At 34.3% G+C, this 19,315-nt stretch overlaps 1 protein-coding gene across 2 annotated transcripts in view; it reads left to right on the forward strand.

Moving 5' to 3' along the window:
• LOC145258219 (tetraspanin-13-like) overlaps positions 1–19,315 on the forward strand; it is a 220,374-nt gene that overhangs the window by 148,454 nt on the left and 52,605 nt on the right. For both annotated transcript variants that reach the window (XM_080116165.1, XM_080116164.1), the window contains exon 3: positions 5,712–5,930. In XM_080116165.1, the coding sequence (XP_079972291.1) occupies positions 5,712–5,930 (219 nt within the window). The remainder of the gene's footprint in view (positions 1–5,711; positions 5,931–19,315) is intronic.

The raw sequence follows: 19,315 nt of genomic DNA on the forward strand, positions 1-19,315 counted from the left end.
AACACAATGTCCTTTTTATACAAAAATGAATTAAAGGGAGATAACTCAGTATATAATTTAAAGTTCACATCATCAGTTAACAAAGGGAGGCGAATGCTCACAGTTCAGTCCAAGGGACACAAAATGAACAGATCGTCAATACCAACAACTCGATATGTCCACAATGAAAAAAAAAAAAAAAAAATGGATGAGTTTTTGAGTTTGTAGATGTAGAACAGTTGACGTAGCAGAGTTAGTTGGTAGGGAAAATATTGGAGGAAATGTTAAGGATGGATTTAAGTAAAAAAAAAAAAAAGAATAAGATCTGGCCAGAGATAGTTTAGTTTGTAAGTTAATTTCTAAAAGTTGTTCAACACATGTCAGCATGTAAAACAGATGTTAAACTGATTATAATGATGATGATTAGTACAGAAATGATATAAGTGGAATTAGTTTATCTTAAAACTTATCTGCAAAAAAAAGTTAATGGCCTGATGAAATGTTATAATTGGATTTGTGTAGCAATTCATAAAAACATACAATAAATATATAGGATAAATTTGAACAAATTTGACAGTTTTTAGAAAGGAAAGTATAGAAAAATATCTTTGCAAATAATCGCCTTCTTAAATTTCAATATGTATGACTTTGAGGATTTTTTTTTTTTTTTTTTTTTTTTTTGGAATACAGCTCACCAGAAGTCACTCCCTGAACCCCCACTAATTTGATAACTTTCTGATATTCCCTTATTTCCTAACCATTTGAAGTATTATTATTATTATTTCTTTTTTTTTTTGAAAGGGAATTACTACTTATCAAGACCTGAAGGCCACTCGAGGACAAGGCTTAATGAGTGTAAGATGGTCAGTGAGACAATAGCATAGTGATCAATAGTGGTGGAAATTGGGTAGAATTTGATTATTTAAGTGGAGTGTTTAATAAGAACTTGTTTACATTAGACTTGAAGGCGACCATGTTGTAAAGGAAAGCAGGTAATTCTAGGAAAGAAACTTTGTTCATGGAATTTGCGTTTAGATTTAGGTACAGACAGTGGGGGAAATTAGTCATAAAGTGCAATGCATAGCTGTGTACTATTGCTCGATAGAAAGCTCTGGAATATTTGAAGTGAGTGACCTACATTATGATGAGTTGTGCAAAATGAAAAATTTCTGGAATCTTAGTCGCAGCTCAGTGCTCCTTGGTCACCGTGAAGTGGGTGACAGATGCGGAAGCAATAGCTAGCAGGAAGGATCATAATGGACATTCTGACTGCCTGCACAGTGAAATTTGCCAAGGCTGCAAAAAAAAAAAAAAAAAATTGCAGCATGATCCAAGCAAGGTTATATGAACATTGACAAGAAAGATGGACATCAAATGATGACTATTAAGATAACATTGAATGAGGATCTTTGCTACTCCTCATAGTTCCAAAGACCAATTATTCGCTGGCAAAGTCCAGAACTGCCAAGAAACTCCTCAACAAGGTCAAACACTCAGCTGAACCAGGGATCCCCTGGTTCTCTTTAGATGAAAAGATTTTCCATAATTAAATGTTGGATAATTAAACTTTTTTTTATTAAATATTTTTCAACTTGTAAAATTTTTTTGGGTTCACCCGACAAAAGGAGGGTGGACCTGTAAATTCACCCTTCTCCGTTTGTCTGTCCGCACTTTTCTCAATAACTACATCTTGGAATTTTTTGAAATTTTGCACAAACATTAAACACGATATGAGTAAAAAAGTAACAGAACGGATTTTCCGTGAAAGGACAAAGTCTATTAGGTATGTGTATGCAATGATGTATGGAAGTGAGACCTGGACAATGATGGTTGAGGACAGATGTTGCATGGAGAGAAATGATATGAGAATAATATGATGAATGTGTAATGTGAGTCTCAAAAACAGACTTAGTTATTATAAACTTAAAAGATTAAAATTGAACAATATAGGTAGATGTGTACAGGACAGTAGACCTTGATGAAGTGGTTACATTGAAAGAATGGATGAGTTATGGGGTTAGTAAATGTAAAACAGTTAAGGTAGAAAGTTCGATTCCAAGAAAAATATGAGAGGTAGTTTATTCTAATGATTATAAAACTCTGTGGACCTTGAGCTCTTGCTTGAATCTTTTCTTCAATCATCGGACAATTCCATCTTTTAAAAAAGGGATGACAGATGAATATATACACACACACACACACACACACACACACACACACACACACACACACACACAGAGGCATGGATCAGAAACTAAGAAATGAGAGAGTTGTCTGCTTTGGTTTTGATTCTAACTGATGGCACCCAAATTATATATATATATATATATATATATATATATATATATATATATAAGTTTAGATCTACTACTGTATATTAGTTTGAATATAATAATGTGTAATCTGCATGAATTAAAATATAATATTCAATACATATCCTATGACCAGACAATGCCAACTAGTATATACAGTAGCGTCATAAACTAAGGGCCAAAATCTTAAAACCTAATATTTGTTAGAAATAACAAGTTTGAAAAGCTAAAATTTTGAAAACTGGTAGTCATTATCATCCATAATAACATACTAAAATTTGAATCATTTCCAAAGGATAGAAAAAGAATTATAACAATTATTTATTTTCAAAATAGGAATGTTCAAAAGTAAGTCTAAAAATAAATAATTGTTATAATTCTTTTTTAATCTTTTGCAAATGATTCAAATTTTAGTATGTTATTATGGATGATAACGACTACCGGTTGTCAAAATTTCAGCTTTTCACAGTTTTCTAACAAATATTAGGTTTTAAAATTTTGTCCCTTAGTTTTGGACACTACTATATATATATATATATATATATATATATATATATATATGGTAAAACTTCTAATTAGTAAAAACCTGAAGAGTGCTCAATACTATTGCAGAGCAAATATGTGTTTTATTTTTTTTGCCGTTTTATCTGTTTGGTTACATATGTTTCAGATGTTGGACCATGCTTATGATCTAACAGCCTTGTCACTACTTACAGAAGTAGTTATTAGTATTAGGGAGAAGTGTTTTAGAAGAAATACGAAAAAAAAAGGGGGGTGAGGTAGGAGATAATAAGGGGGGAGGGAGACGGGTATTGACAGTATTTCAGTTTTGAGGGTTAAGATATATTAGATTGGATTTTGTGTGTGTTGGCGTAGCAGATTCAGGAAGGCATAGGTGGAGATATATGTCTATAGAGAGGGGGAGGTGGAGAGAGGATGGTAAAGAAAAGGAAAAAAAAAGAAAGTGAGGGGGGGTTAAGGGGAGGAGGGGGAAGTTTCAATTTTTAGATTTTAAATTTTAACTGCCTTTTGTTTGTTCAGTAAGGTATATTAAGTAGATGAGAGAGGGAGAGTGAGAGGGAAAGAGAGAGGGAAAGGGTTAGTGTAGATGTCATGTCTTTTGACAGGTACTGGGTTCATTTAAAATTTTCGTAGTCGCTATACGTCGACTTGTCCATTTAAGTTTACACTGAGTTGTTTTTTTATAATACATATGTTGATGCACGCGCAAATACGCATACATACATATATATGTACATTTCTACACATCCATATATAGACACATACGCATGCACACATATATAAACAATGTATATGCAGATATAGATGGATTTATATGCAGACATACATACACATACACACAACTCTTATACATATGTATATATATACATATATACACTCACAAATATATATAAACACACATGCACATATATACATATATGTGGAGATATAGATCTAAGTAAGAAGTAGATGTACACACACATACATACACATCTATACATACATACACATATATACAATTACATAAATATAGATATTAATAAAACTATAAACATACAGACATATATAGACATATACACACACACACACACACACATATATATTAATATAATATATATATATATATATATATATATATGCATACACAGACATGTATTGCACCATATTAGAGGCTCACCCCGTATATATGTGAACTTAACGATGCGTCTATTTAACCCCACATTATTAACTACACCCATGTATTTACTTATTTACTTACTTATTATTACTTATTTATCCTAACTTTACCTTGTTTACTTAGTATGAAAATATATACATGTCTGTGTATGTATGTATGTGTGTATATATATATATATATATATCTGTATATATTTATACTATTTTTATTAATATCTATATTTATGTAATTGTATATATGTGTATTGGTGAGTGTATATATATGTGTATAAGAGTTGTGTGTATGTATGTCTGCATATAGATCCATGTATATCTGCATATACATTGTTTATATATATGTGTGTGTGTGTGCGCGTATGTGTCTATGTGGATGTGTAGAAATGTACATATGTATATGTATGTATGTGTATTTGCACGTGCGTTAACGTATGTATTATAAAAAAAACAACCCACTGTAAACTGAAATGGACAAGTCGACATATAGCAACTACGAAAATTTTAAATGAACCCTGTACCTGTCAAAAGACATGTCATCTACACTAACCCTTTCCCTCTCTCTCTCTTTCCCTCTCGCTCTCCCCCTCTCTCTCTCTCTCATCTACTTTATATACCTTACTGAACAAGCAAAAGGCAGTTAAAATTTAAAATCTAAAAATTGAAACTTCCCCCTCCTCTCTTACCCTCCTCACTTTTTCTTTTTATTTCCTTTTCCATTTTCTCTCCACCTCCCTCTCTATATTCCATATATCTCCACCCACGCCTACCTGAATCTTCTACCCTACACATTCAATACAATCTAATGTATCTTAACCCTCAAAACTGAAATATTGTCAATACCCGTCTTCCTCCCCCCTTATTATCTCCTACCTCACCCCCTCCTCTTTTTTTTCTTCGTATTTCTTCTAAAACATCTCTTCCTAATACTAACAACCACTTCTGTAAGGTCTGATGAGGCTGTTAGATCGTAAACATGGTCCATCATCTGAAACATATGTAACCAAACAGATAAAACGGTAATAAAAAAATAAAAAACATACATATATATATATATATATATATATATATATATACAGTGATGATCATATTTATTGGCACGGTAAAATAAAAGTTAAATTTTGTCTAATAAATTCTAAAAAAGGGATTAAATTAAAGAAAATAACAAAATATATTATGTATTTTTAACTGGCCTTTCCGATGCAACAATCGGATTTTAGAAAAAATAAATAACAAAGGAACAACAAACATAATTGCAAAAAACCCTTGTTCAAAATTATTGGCACGGCTTTGTTTTTCTTTTAGTATCAGTATAATATCAATCAATTTCCGGTTTACGTGCTTTCTGAACTTTTTTATAGCCATATTATGCTTGTTTAACGCTAATTCAGTGAATAATTTTTTTCAGATAATTTTTAGATAGCAATTTATTTAAACTATTATAAGTGACTAAATTATAATTTTCAATCGCCATGGTTAAAACTAAGGAAGACAGCGAAGACGTCAGGAAGCTTGTTGTAGCATGCCATACCAATGGGGAGGGCTATGATAAGATTTCAAAGAAGCTAAACCTTCCCAAATCCACTGTTAGAGCCATAATAAACAAGTTCAAATCGCAAGGCCACGTTATGAGTTTAGAGGGTAGAGGGAGAAAAAGGATTCTTTCCCCAAGAGATGAACGGAAAAATAAATAAATATATATATAATTCCTCGTGTTCATTTCTTTTTTCCTTGACTTTTGCTCTCCAGTACATGATCATTCTCTTCTTGCTCTTCTTAATTCAATTCTCTCTAGCTTGTGCATGCCTTGCAATGAATGGCGATCAGAAAGATGCTCTCGCTACCAGAGGATGGAAATATGCCAGCAATAAGACTCGTTATGATGTCCAGTCCATCTTCAACTGTTGTGGACTGGCTGAAACAAGCTTTCCAGTCAAGCACAAGATGGGTCATCCTCCTTGTGGTGGAGTAAGTACAAATATTCTTATATATTTTGCTGTTTTATTTCTCTCTTTCTCTTGTGTGTGTGTGTATAAATGCATACAAGAGAAGAGTTAAAAAAAAAAAATTTATGTGTAATGTCTTTCTTTAAAGATTTTTCTATTTACCTCTCCCTCTCTACCTTTTCCTCTGACCTGCCCTCTCTAGCAACTGGTTTAATAAAACAGAAAGCAAAGAAACAAAGTAACTGCTGTTTAACTAATTTCTGTGTTCTTAGAACGGATAAGAACAGAAAAAAAGATTGGTTTATTATTGGATTAGGCTATTATTTGGAGAGATGGAGAACAATGATTGATTTCGGCCAACTGTACTTAACTATAAAAGTGTGATCTTCATAGACAAATGTTTGTAAGTTTCCAACGAACAATAAACATATGATCACACTATATCGTCTGGTGATTTATAAGTACACTTTAACATTTTACAAGTTTCCTTATGGTCATTTGTAATTTATAAGTGTGTCACCAAATGGCATTGATAATCTGGATATAACAGTATGGCAAATCTTTAAGCATCTCTCTCTTTCCATTACTATTTTTCTTACACTTTCCCTCTCTCTCATTCTCTCTCTCTCGTTTTTTCTCTCTCTCGTTTTTTCTCTCTCTCGTTTTTTCTCTCTCTCATTTTTTCTCTCTCTCATTCTTTCTCTCTCCCTTATTCTTTCTCTCCCACCTTATTCTTCCTTTCTCTCTCTTTTATTCTTTCTCTCTCCCCTGTTTCTCTTTTTCTTTCTCTGTCCTTTCTTGTACTTTCTCCCTCTCTTTTCTCTCTATCTTTCTTTTCTCTCCTTCCTCTCTTTTCTCATTTCTCTCTCTCTCTTTTCTTTCTCTCTTTATCTCTCTCCTTTCTCTAAAATGAATTTGACCTCTTAAACAATAATATATTTCTCACTGACAATATTAGGAGTAAAGGTCATAAAGTATTTTCTCTGAAAGAATTTGAATTCCTTGTTTGTGGGTCAGACTTTGTTGGGTGGCACAGGAACCTGATCTCCACAAAAACAACCTTTTGGCAGACTAAAATAAAATGGTCTGCTCAGAAAAATAAATGCTATTTTTCTTTGCTTTTTTTATTTTTTAATCTTTTTCGCTTTTGTTGAACTATAGCTGTAATATTTGCTATAGATTCATCATATTTATTGACCCTTTAAAGATAAACAGTGCATGAATTTGGTCCTAAAAATTATTGCTATGGAGAAAATTGTATAAAAATAAAACTTAGACACTGAATTAATTTTATTGTCCCCCTATTATTCTTGATTTAAGGAGGGTTAATGTTCACATTTTGAAGTTTGACCCCCCCTCTCCATTTCTCATTTAATGTTCACGTTTTGAAATTTGTTCATTCCCTCCCACCATTTTTTTTTCTTTAATCTTATTCAACAACACCTCTCTCCACCATGGCTGCCTACCGGTTTTTACCCCCCCACCAGCTAATACCACATTTGGGGAGGGGGGGGTCCTTACTACACCACCTACACACACCCAGACAATGCCGGGTAACCCCCACTATAATGTTCATGCTTTGAAATTTGCTCCCCCCCTCACCATTCCTCATTTAATGTTCACATTTTGAAATTTGCCCCTCCCTCCCACCATTCCTCATTTAATGTTCACGTTTTGAAATTTGCCTCATTCCTCTTGCCAAGTTTTGAGTAGCAATGAGTTTTACAACAATTAGGGACAGTTTACAGACAGTTTTGAGTTCTGCGACAGTTGAGAACAGTTGCCATTTTGTAAGAGTCAATAGCATGTTGTGGCTTGGACCATATCGTGAGAACTTTAGGAGGCCGAGATCAGGAAATTGATCAATCGACTGATGCCAAATATGGTCTCAACAGAAGATGTAAATGTGGATAACTTGGAAAGTTATTTCCCGCGATGATGTCACACACACACCCAGAGATCAACCGATAAATACTGAATATATAGTGGATAAAGTACTTGGTAAAATTCAGTTGTAAGTTATATTCTTCTGGAGGTTGATGGTTCAATCCTTAGTGCAGGCAACACACAAAATACAATTGCAATCATGGCTGATGGAATGAAAGTATGCTACTCCTATTGATTCAATAAAGGATTTCATTCTAAATTCTATGCAGATTCCTGTGGTTGCCAGAAAATTCCTGAGTTCAACAAGATATGTCTGAAAAAGGTTGGAAGTTACATCGATTGAAATGTGAAAATAACACTCAAGATGAGAGCAGTATTCCGAAGAATCCAAATAATATGGACTACCCATAAACTAACTTTCAGTTGGACTAGAACAAAAGTCAGCTTAGTTCAGATCAAATTTTATATCCCCCTCCCCCAAAGAAAAAAAATACAATCCACACGACTACAATACTGTATAAATTTTTCAGAAATTTTAATTAACTCATATTATACTAGAGCTTGTTCAACAAATGATATAATTTATTTGACAATGATATTTCAAAGCATGAAAATTCAAAGAAAATTTTTTCTTAAAGCATGACGAATCAAAAAAAAAAAAAAATTGCAAAGCATGAAAACCGTCGCTGTTGTTGCTTTTCAGTCCATTAGTCATATGATTGGTTTCATGTTGCAATATTTTTGACTAATAATGAGGTTATGGTCCCTGACAGTCGGGAGATTCTATTTATAAACACTGCTGCTAGGAACTGACGAATCAAATTAATTCACGTTCTGCTACCAACCAATCAGAAACCAGAGTTGCTTCATAAAAATGAAACCTTTTCTGTAGCAACCTCGCATATGTTTTCTTCGTGTCAACACAGGAAGAATCTTTTGCTCTGTGGCTTCCAACTCAATAACTGTCTACTGAGAACCAGTCAACTTTAGGACTTGTAAAGAACAACTAACTATCGGAAACTGTTCTGTCTACTGAAAACCGTTTCCAGTGGTTAGTTGTTCTATACAAGTCTTGGAGGTGACTCGTTCTCAGTAGACAGAACAGTTTCCGATGGTTAGTTGTTCTATACAAGTCCTGGAGGTGACTCGTTCTCAGTAGACAGAACAGTTTCCGATGGTTAGTTGTGCTATACAAGTCCTGGAGGTGACTGGTTCTCAGTAGACAGAACAGTTTCCGATGGTTAGTTGTGCTATACAAGTCCTGGAGGTGACTGGTTCTCAGTAGACAGAACAGTTTCCGATGGTTAGTTGTGCTATACAAGTCCTGGAGGTGACTGGTTCTCAGTAGACAGAACAGTTTCCGATGGTTAGTTGTGCTATACAAGTCCTGGAGGTGACTGGTTCTCAGTAGACAGAACAGTTTCCGATGGTTGTTCTATACAAGTCCTGGAGGTGACTGGTTCTCAGTAGACAGAACAGTTTCCAATGGTTAGTTGTTCTATACAAGTCCTGGAAGTGACTGGTTCTTTATTCCTGGTTGTGATACGACATCAGTGGTGTTATAGAAATAAAACTTATTTTAATGCAAAATGAAATACAGAGACATTTTTGAGTTATTAACATTTTTTTATTGACTCACACAGAAGAGAGAGATGAACGTGTCTTTAACTAATTTATTATTTAATTTAAACTAGCTCGGCATTGCCCGGGTGCTTGGAGGTGTGTGTTGAGCAAAAAAAAAAAAATGTGGTAGTAGGCAGGCAGGCTCGAACCCATATTGCAAAAGAGGAAAAGGATATGAAAAAAAAAAAGCGTGATGTGTTTGCCATTGTGTCCATGACCAAACCAGAAGTGGCGAAGGTTTAAATTAAGGCTAGTCAATCGAAAAGAGGGGATGACTTTTTGGAAATATTGGCGAAATATTGTAGAAAGGTGAAGGAATTAATGTTTTCAGCCAATTTTTTGATATTTGTTGTCCAAAGGGTTGAGCTTCAAAATGTTATGGATCTCGTGAAAATCCATCACCTCTGTCGAAAGTTTTAGGCAGACATACATACATACATACATACATGAATACATTTAAACAGACAGGTGAGATTTATATTATAGATGGGTAGACATAACGAACAAAGTTTTACATTTATTAAATGACATATACTTCGAATCCTATAACAAAATTCACTATTTACATGGGGCTCCTCCATTATGTAACAATTTACCCATAAACTAACTTTCAGTTAAACTACAGCGAAAGTCTGCTTGGTTCAGATCAAAGTCTATACAAACCAGAAAAAAAAAAAAATTCAAAAAACAATCCACATGAAGACAATACTTTTACAGATATTTTTTTTTATTTTCGTTAAATCATTACATTATAGTAGAGCTTGTTCAACACCCACAAATGATATAATTTATTTTGCAATGATATTTCAAAGCATTTTTGTTTATAAAAATAAAAAAGAAGTAAAACATGGACCACTTCTCATTCCATCAGAGTATGAAGTCAAACTCGACTTAAAAATAAGAATAATCGTAAAGAAGATTTTGTGTCCTCAAATGGGAATTGAATTAGGAATCATGTAAAAATATTGATTTTAAAGTATGAATCAAGAATTAGGATAAAACCGTTGAAAAAGTCATAATATAATTTTTATTAAATAAACTCATTTTTTTTTAAATCAATGAATCTTAAGTGAGTCCATTTTTAAAACATCAATCACCGAGGAATAAAATTTAAATAGAGTAGAATCATCATCTTGTGGCCTCAGCCAAGATTGAATTTACTACACCCTTCCAGTGTTCCCTATCTGTCATAGCACCCAAAAGATCTTCCTTGGAGATAAATGTATCTCGTTGCATCCTATCTGGAAAAGTTAACTTTCGTTATCAAATGTGAGATGATGAATACCTCCACAGTACAAATGATGAAACAAGTTCATCTGTGGCACAATGCCCAGCAAACTGAACACGTCTTTTACAATCTGAGGTTGATACTTTCGGTAAGTTTCCATATATCATTTCTAGAGTTGGGTGCTTTTGCCATGAGAGATTGAGTATTCTTCTCAAAAGACGTATGTAACATCCATCCAAACGACGATGTTGTTTTGCTGAAAGAGTCCAAGTTTCAGATCCATAGAGTAAGATTGGCTCAATATTACATATGTGTGCCGATCATAGCTCATATGGTCTAGGGATTTATCAGCACCCACATGCAATAAAATTAAAACAAAAGAAAAAGATTTAACGAAAAAGAAATTTATTTAAAAATAAATTAACAAGGAAAAAAAAGAAAAGATTATTATGTTTGAAGGGTGACAACTCGCTAATAAATTGTCTCCCTTAGATCATAAAGATCGTAATTCTTAATGTATTGTGTTTTGAAATGGTTTGCTTTATATGTATATCTGCTTCGGTCAACAAACTCAAAGAATAAATAAAAACTTTACCAGAATCCAGACAGCAGTTCTTCAGTGAGATTTTTGTTTTTACGGCCTTATGAGGAAGCCGGAATTCGGACGTTGGTTGCCTATGTTTGCATCCCAAAATATGTCACGAACTGACGTTACCCACTAATAGCGTTTCTTTTATATGAGTTTTAAAAGGAACTTCCTGGAACCTTCTAGAGACTCAAAAAAAGAACAAAAAGGCGTTCTACGCCTTTTTATATTTATAGACGCCGATTATTATTTATTTTTATGAATAACGACATTCTAGAAACGTCTTTATGTTTTAATTAATATATCAATAAACATATTTATATATTATAAGAAATATTTATATATTTCTTAATCCAATCATAGGAGAAAATATGTTCTATGACACTCAATAAGTACGCGGAAAACTTGGATTTTGAATTTGTGAGCAAGATTGGATTTCTAGATCTTATCGATTTTGTTACAAGCAGTCCATGCCATGCCCTTTCTTATGTTAGTCTTTCTCAGAGTTCCTGATATGTGATCCTAGATATTCGTAGTCTTCAGCACATTTGAGGATGTTATTTGTGAGATAAGGAAGATAATTCAACAATAATTCATACTAGATTTATGTTGCAATGCCTACAAATTCCCATTAATCACTTAAAAATGATTTTCTTTATAAGAATGAAACTACTTGATCAATTTACGTGATTTTTGGAATATATTTTCATTGGTCGCGGGTACATACATCATACATATTTTTCTTATTTTTTGTTTTTTGATATAAGGGAAATTCTAGACAAGCACCAAATTTTTTTTTATTGTTGTTTAACCTGAGTGAGAATTTGTGTTCTTCTATATGCCTTTCTAGTTGTGAGTATTATTTACTCACTAGGAGTTCCCACAGGAGTTATCACTAAACAGCCACTGGCAAAGTGGTCTTTCCTGGAATATGTTCGAAATAGCAATTTCAACTTTAAATAGCATACTCTTCGCTAAATGTGCAGATTGAAAGAACACATAATAAGAATACCCGTTCTTGTTAATTTTTGTTGGTGATGGAGGTATATGCTCTTCTGAGTGCTTTTCTTTTTAATTATAAATCTTGGAGATTGACCAGAAAGTTGACAAATCGTAGCATATGTCAAAATCTCTGGAAGTAGAATGCCAGCCTGAATGATTGTAGGAGAAGAAATAATTTGTTCTATTATTAGTTGTAATATTGATTAATTCCGTGCTTTTAATGTTATTTATGTCTTCAGCACTTAAAACCAAGAATGGTTTGCGCCGATGTGGCCCTTGGGAGGAAAATAATTGAAAACAAAAGGGATAATGGAGTGGGTGGGGGTAGAACTGAAATAATTAATGTTGGGTTTTAAAAGGCAAGGATTTCTTTTCTTGTTGGCTTTTTATATAACTTGGCTTTTAAAGAGGTTCTTCAAAGACTTGCTATAAATGTTGCATCAATTCTTTTTCAAAATAATTTAGAAAACTTATAGAATGGTGTTTTGCCAAGTTGGCGAATGTAGACAATTCAAATTTACGGAGTAGGCATATTATTTTTTTTATACACACCTTTTTACTTTCAAGATCTTATTTGTCATATTCAGTTTAATGTCTGTTTTACATGCTTGCATACGTTTCAATTGCTTTTAGAACTTGACTTCCAAACTAACTTAGCATATTACTCAAGTGAAGTTTTGGGCCTAATTAATAAAACAGATTTTTAGGCAACATAAAACTTTATTCATCAATATACAAGGTGCCTTCAATAAGTTTCCAGACTGTTTTTTGTACAGGCATTTAAAATTGTCACAGACTCTTGAAAATTCAGTATGTTATTACTAGATCAATAACCAATTTTTATGATTTCCGGTTCAAATGAACAGCTATAGCAGGAATTGGAATACACCCTACTAAAGCCTGATGTTTATAGCTGGTGAATTTCAAAAATACAATCTGATCATGAGGACACTTTAGAAGAACGATATGCAATAAAATTCTGTTTTAAAATGGAAAAAAAAGTGCTGCAGAAACATGTGAAATACTTCAGACTGCTTTTGGACCATCTTACATGAATCAAGTATCAGTTTTTGAGAGGCATAAGAGATTCAAGGAAGGCAGGGAGTGTGAGGGATGATGAGTGTGGAAGGAATAAGTCAGACCACCAGAGTTGATTGGTGAAATAAAGAATTTTTAGGATAAAGACCGTTGTGTGTCTTTAGAGAAAATAATTGCAGTTTGATGTCAGTGTGGGAACTGTATACACAATTATTCGTGAGGAACTGAAGATGCTGAAGATGTAGAAATGGTCAAGTTCATCAATTCAGATCCCGCAGTTCTTGACCTGCGATGACAGCTAGATTTACTGCTATGACCCAGGGACCAAGAGACAGAGTTTCCAGCAGAAGCATGCTGGCTCTCCTAGACTCAAGACAGAGCAAAGCCATCCAGAAACTTATGATGATCCCTTATTTTGACAGTATGGGCATAATTTGCATGCACTGTGTTCCCACTGGACAGACAGTCAACAATGAGTACTATGTTGAGGTTTTAAGGGAGTTTAGGAAGAAATTCTGTCCGAAGAGGCCAGCACTCTTCAAATCAGGTCAGTAGCGTTTCCACCAGGACAATGCACCAATCCACAACTTCATTCTTGTCACAGACTATTTGACATTGGTATCAAGACGGTTCCTCACCCTCCGTATAGTCAAGACCTTGCTTCCTGTGAGTTTTGATGACTCCCTAAGCTCAAGGTGAACCTTAGAGGCTGTCGTTATAAGATAATTGAGGAGATGAAAGAGGCTGTGACAAAAGTCATTGACACGCTCACACAAGAGGACTTCCATGGGGCCTTCAAGAAGTTGTTGGACTGGTACTATACATGCATTGCAGCCGGAGGAGATTACTTTGAAGAGAAATAGTTTTATGTGTGTACTGTCAATAAAATGCCCACACAAAAAAGTTTGGATCACTCTACCGCTCCAGTGAAAACGTTTATCTAACAATTCAATATTTTTTTTGGAGAACAATGTCAGTTTCTGAGATCATTTCTTAATTTGAGCTAAATCTTCCCCCCCCCCCCGGAAACATTCTTTTCATGTATGCAAACAATCAGTATTACGCAGGGGAGCGAGGAGATCTGGAGAATAGGATGAGTGTGGAATAATTTGAACTAAAGTTCCAGTAGTTCTTGTAACTTTTTTTTTTTACTTGAGGGTCACCACTTCTCAAGGCCCAAATACTACTTGAGGATAAGCATTAATGAATGTAAGGTGGTGGTGTAGTAATCACTAATAGTGTGAATTGGGTAGAATTTGATTATTTATTCAGATGGCTTAACAGGAATTTATTTACATTGGATTTGAAGGCTATCATGTTGTATTTAACTAAGAAGCAGATCAACAGAAAAAGGTTCCAAGGCTGGCAGTTCTGGGAAAGAAGCTTTGTTCATAGAATCTGCATTTAGATTTAGGCACATATAGGGAGTGGAGAAAATCATATATGGTGGTTGTGGCTTGTCAAGTGTTTTTTGTGAAAGTTTGGCAAGGGAGGACCATAGATTGTAGTTCATGAAAATAACGATAGAGCAGAGATAGGTTCGCAAGGTCTTTTCTGTGGGAAAGAGGTTGCAGGGCGAAGAAAAGGGCATCACCTACTAGGTTTCGAAGCCGGTTTTGAACCTCTATCAAGGCAGGATAGGACATGCTGAGCAGCTCCTGCCCAGATGTGGCAAAAATACTCCATTTTAGGGCATACCTAGCTGTTATACAGTTAGAGGATTGCATCGGCGGTGAGATACTTACTGGAATGGTAGAGTGATCCAACCATTTTTCCAGCGATATTGGCAACAGATTTGATATAGGTGTTCTATTTCAGATCAGGAGTGAAGGTCAGTCCCAGAAGCTTGCCAAGACATCGGGCTTCCTCAAGACAAGAACCATTCATTTCAATTCGGGCGTGGTTAAGATTGGAGGGATTGTGATGAAAGGAGAGAAGCTTGGTTTTTGATGCATTAAAATTAATCAACCACCTTTTTCCCCATTGCACCACATTCTCAAAATCAGAAAGATTTTAGTCATTGCTGGCATTTAAAGTATTGCCATAGATTGTCATGTTGTCTACATAAATGTATACAAATGATATAAGAATGTGTTGAAACTGTTGCAAATGATACTCTAAATTGTTGACACATTGTTGTTTCTGATCAATGTTTTGTTTTTTGTACTAGGGAGTCACCACTTATCAAGGCCCGAAGGCCATTCGAGTATAAGAGTTAATGAATGTAAGGTAGTAGTTTATTAATTATTAATGGTGTAGATTGGGTAGAATTTGGATTATATAAGGGGATGGCTCAACAAAAACTTGTTTACATCTGACTTTAAGGGTACTGTATTGTAATCGGCTGGGAAGGTGGGCAGGTCTAGGAAAGAAGCTGTGTGAACTATGAGCAAATGTGGCATCTGCATATGTTTACTTAATTAGTCCCTTTTTACTTGCCTCTCCACAAGGACAGAGTTATACACATGGTTGGTTTTTAATGTGGGAAAATCGAGCTCCCCCAAAAGGACCACTCTGGGTTGAGACAAAAGTAAAAATTGTCTCCTTCTAGAAGGATTTTTCATTCACTGATGAGAGCAGAAAGATAAAATGTTCTTTCTGTTCTAATACTACATTTTGCTGGTTGTACCTGATCAGGCTGTCTGAAGATACCAGCTTTCTGACCTAAAATGCACCGAGCATTGATATTGTTTTGTTTTACTTTTCTCTTTGAAAAACTCAATCATGTTCTGCAAAGCCAAAAAATAAAAACAAATTTTCTCTACATAATAATCAAACTAAGCACTGTGAATAAATATTTGAAGCTATAAAGAATTTGAAGCATAAAAACTTTTACCAAAATAACCAGATTTGGCATTAAACAAACAGAAAAGGGTTGATATGTCGTAAAACAACCAACCAATTATTTATTCATCAGTTTTTGTACCTTACATAACAAATTAGGCACAAGGCCATCAAAAATGTGTGCTAAATGGATAATTTTCTATTTTACACTTAGACTCATTACTGTCACTACACTACCACATTTACTTTGTTTTACTCCTATCCATAAGGCTGAGGATTTATATATTTATTCTAATTTGATATTGGTTTATATATATGTACCAGCATGTGCCTTACTCTCACTCAACAATAAATGTTGGCCCTGTTTATGTGATCATCTTTCATCTTCTCTTCTGGCTGATTTGTCATCTCTCACATTGCTGGCTGCCAAGGAAAGAGGCACATGGGTTCACAAATATAAAAAAAAAAAAAATAATTCAAAAGAAAGAATAGAAAACACATTCTGTAGATGTTAGTTGGGCTCTGGGTGTGTGTATGACAGTATCGTGGGAAACAACTCTCTAAGCATTAAGATCCACATCTACATTTTCTGTCGAGGTTCTGAGCTACAACCTGCATTCAACTGTCTTAAACTGTTGCAAACTTGAGACTGTCCGTAAATTGTTGCAAAACTCATTACCACTAGTAAAATTGTCAGTAAACTAACTCAACTCAAATCAAATTCTATGACACATTTTATCAAAGGATGACTCTATGCCATCTTAATTTCAAATCGTAGGCTGCTGGCGACACCTGTCGGGAATGTAGGATCAACAAAAGACAATCGACTTTCTACCCTTGGGAAAAATCCTTTAAAAATGGCCACTTTTATAGGTTTTTGAGGGTGCTGAAAAAGAAAATAACATTTAAAATTCCGGCAAATGAGTAGTTTCCAAGATATGAAGAAATGTTTTGAAACTAACATTTAAACATTATTTTCATTTTCAAAAGCCTATAAAAATGGTAATTTTAAAGGATTTTTCTCGAGGGTGGAAAGTTGATTATCTGCTCTTGTTGATCCTACATTCCCGACAGGTGTCGCCAGCAGCCTACGATTTGAAATTAAGATGGCGCACAGTTATCCTTCGATAAAATGTGTCATAAAATTTGATTTTCTTAAATTAAAAAAAAAAAAATACTTGATCGATTTATATAATTTTTGGAATATGACATCTTCGTGCAGTGATAGATATGTACATCATAAAGATTTTTAAAGATTTTTCTTGAAAAAAAATTTTTTTATAGGTCCAAATGTAGACAAGCATCACTAACTCTAAATAATGTCTCCATCCTTGCCACACTTTGATTAACAATCCTATTTCAGCTTTATTTTGTGTTCCTTAGGGAACAATTCTCTCTCTCCATTGTCTTTCTACTAAGCTTACTTCCTGTAAACTTTGTTCTACTGATAAACTTATTTCCTCTTTTTTCTTATAGCTTTTCCTCTTTTTTTTTTTTTAATCCCAACAGTTTTTCTGGCGGGGATGAGAATGTCGATAGTATCACAGATATAGCTTTGTAGATATGGCAAAATTATAAGCATGTCTCCACACTTGGTTTAATGATAAAGCAATAATTAAACAGCTGTCATTTTTTGTTTTGTTTTACTCATAAAGAATTCACTTTTCTTTTTATGAAATAATTACAAATAATGAAATACAAAAAACAAAAACAAATAATTAGGTATAACCTTTTCTATTGTCATTAGACATATTTAAGGTCACTTAAAACAGATATCAGATGTGGATTTGGGTATGTATATATGTAGTATTCACAAAATAAACACTATGTTGAGATCGTTTGTGATGCAAACAGAAACCATGCAGTCAAGATAAATGGAATGGAATAGGTTTAGCATTGAACAACATAAGATTTTTTTGTTGTAGGAATTTTTTTTTTAAATAGGATTGAATTAATTGTAAATATATTTTGTCCACCAAACAAGAATATCTTTCTCATGTGTGGATATTATCTCAGAAACATTAATCCTTGTCAAAAGCTTATGCTTGGGAACCCGGGGATAGTGGGAGGAGAGGGTGTTGAGAAATGAAGAAAAACGAAGGTTTATTCATTCCTGTTTTATTGTTCTTGAATTGTAAGTCATGTTTAGTTTCAGAAGAGTTTCCGATGGCTAGTTATTTGGAGATGAAGAATTTTCAATGAATCTGTACAGGTTCCAGACTTTAGAATTTTGCAGCCAAAGAACAAAAGATCCTTCTTGTGTTGACATGAAAAGATTATATGCTGGGATGCTAAAAGGTCTAATTTTTATGGGGCAATTCTGGTTTCTGATTGGTTGATAGTAGAACGTGAATTAATTTGATTCGTCAGTTCCTAGTAGCAGTGTTTATGAATAGAATCTCCAAACTTTGTTGGAGCATACCCCATTAGTTATCAAAAATATTGCAACAATTGCAATAGAATCTTACTGGTTAACTTCAGAATAGAATTCTTTGCTAATTCATTTGCAATTTTCTATCCTATTTCTAGGCTTTATTTTCATATAAAAATTACCTTATGCGATTAAACGTTGATTTACGGCAGTTGCCCTGTCCCATGTCTAATTGATATTTTAGACAATTTTAACAGACAATGACATAATTGATATATGAATGTTTAAGAATTTATGAGTAGTACAGGGTAAGATTACAGAAGATATAAAGCCTGACTCCTATGATTTCCCAAACTCCAATGCCTCTTTCCAGACTCTGTGGTTCCTCTCACACTCTTTGACTTTAACCCCTCCCGGACCCTAATTCCAACTCCTGCTGGACCCTAATTCTGACTCCTCCCAAACCCTGGCTCTGACTCTTCTCACCCTAGGACCCTGATTCTAACCTCATCCCGGACCCTGACTTTGATCCCCTCCCAAACTTTGACTTCTTCTCTATCCCTGACCTTGATTCCGACCTCCTCTAGTACCCTGACTCCGACTCCCACTTCTCCAAGACTCTGACTATGACACTCTGAGGACCTATTACATTTCATTTTTATCTTAACTGATACAACAGAGTGATCGGAAGATCCCAGTGGAGACAGAATGGAAGATGAACATAGCTCACGGCAAGTTGTGAGAAAAAGGTCTAGGAGACTTGCATACTGGCCTTCAGTGTCGGGACACGGGTGGGTTCATGAACAATCTGAGTGAAGTCATAAGCAATGGAGAAATCGTGACAGAACCTCCCCTCATCATGAGTCTTGTTTGAGTGGGTTAACCATT

Source organism: Euprymna scolopes, chromosome 33 (genome assembly GCF_053919585.1).
Source record: "Euprymna scolopes isolate OS-2025 chromosome 33, ASM5391958v1, whole genome shotgun sequence".
Lineage (NCBI taxonomy): Eukaryota > Metazoa > Mollusca > Cephalopoda > Sepiida > Sepiolidae > Euprymna > Euprymna scolopes.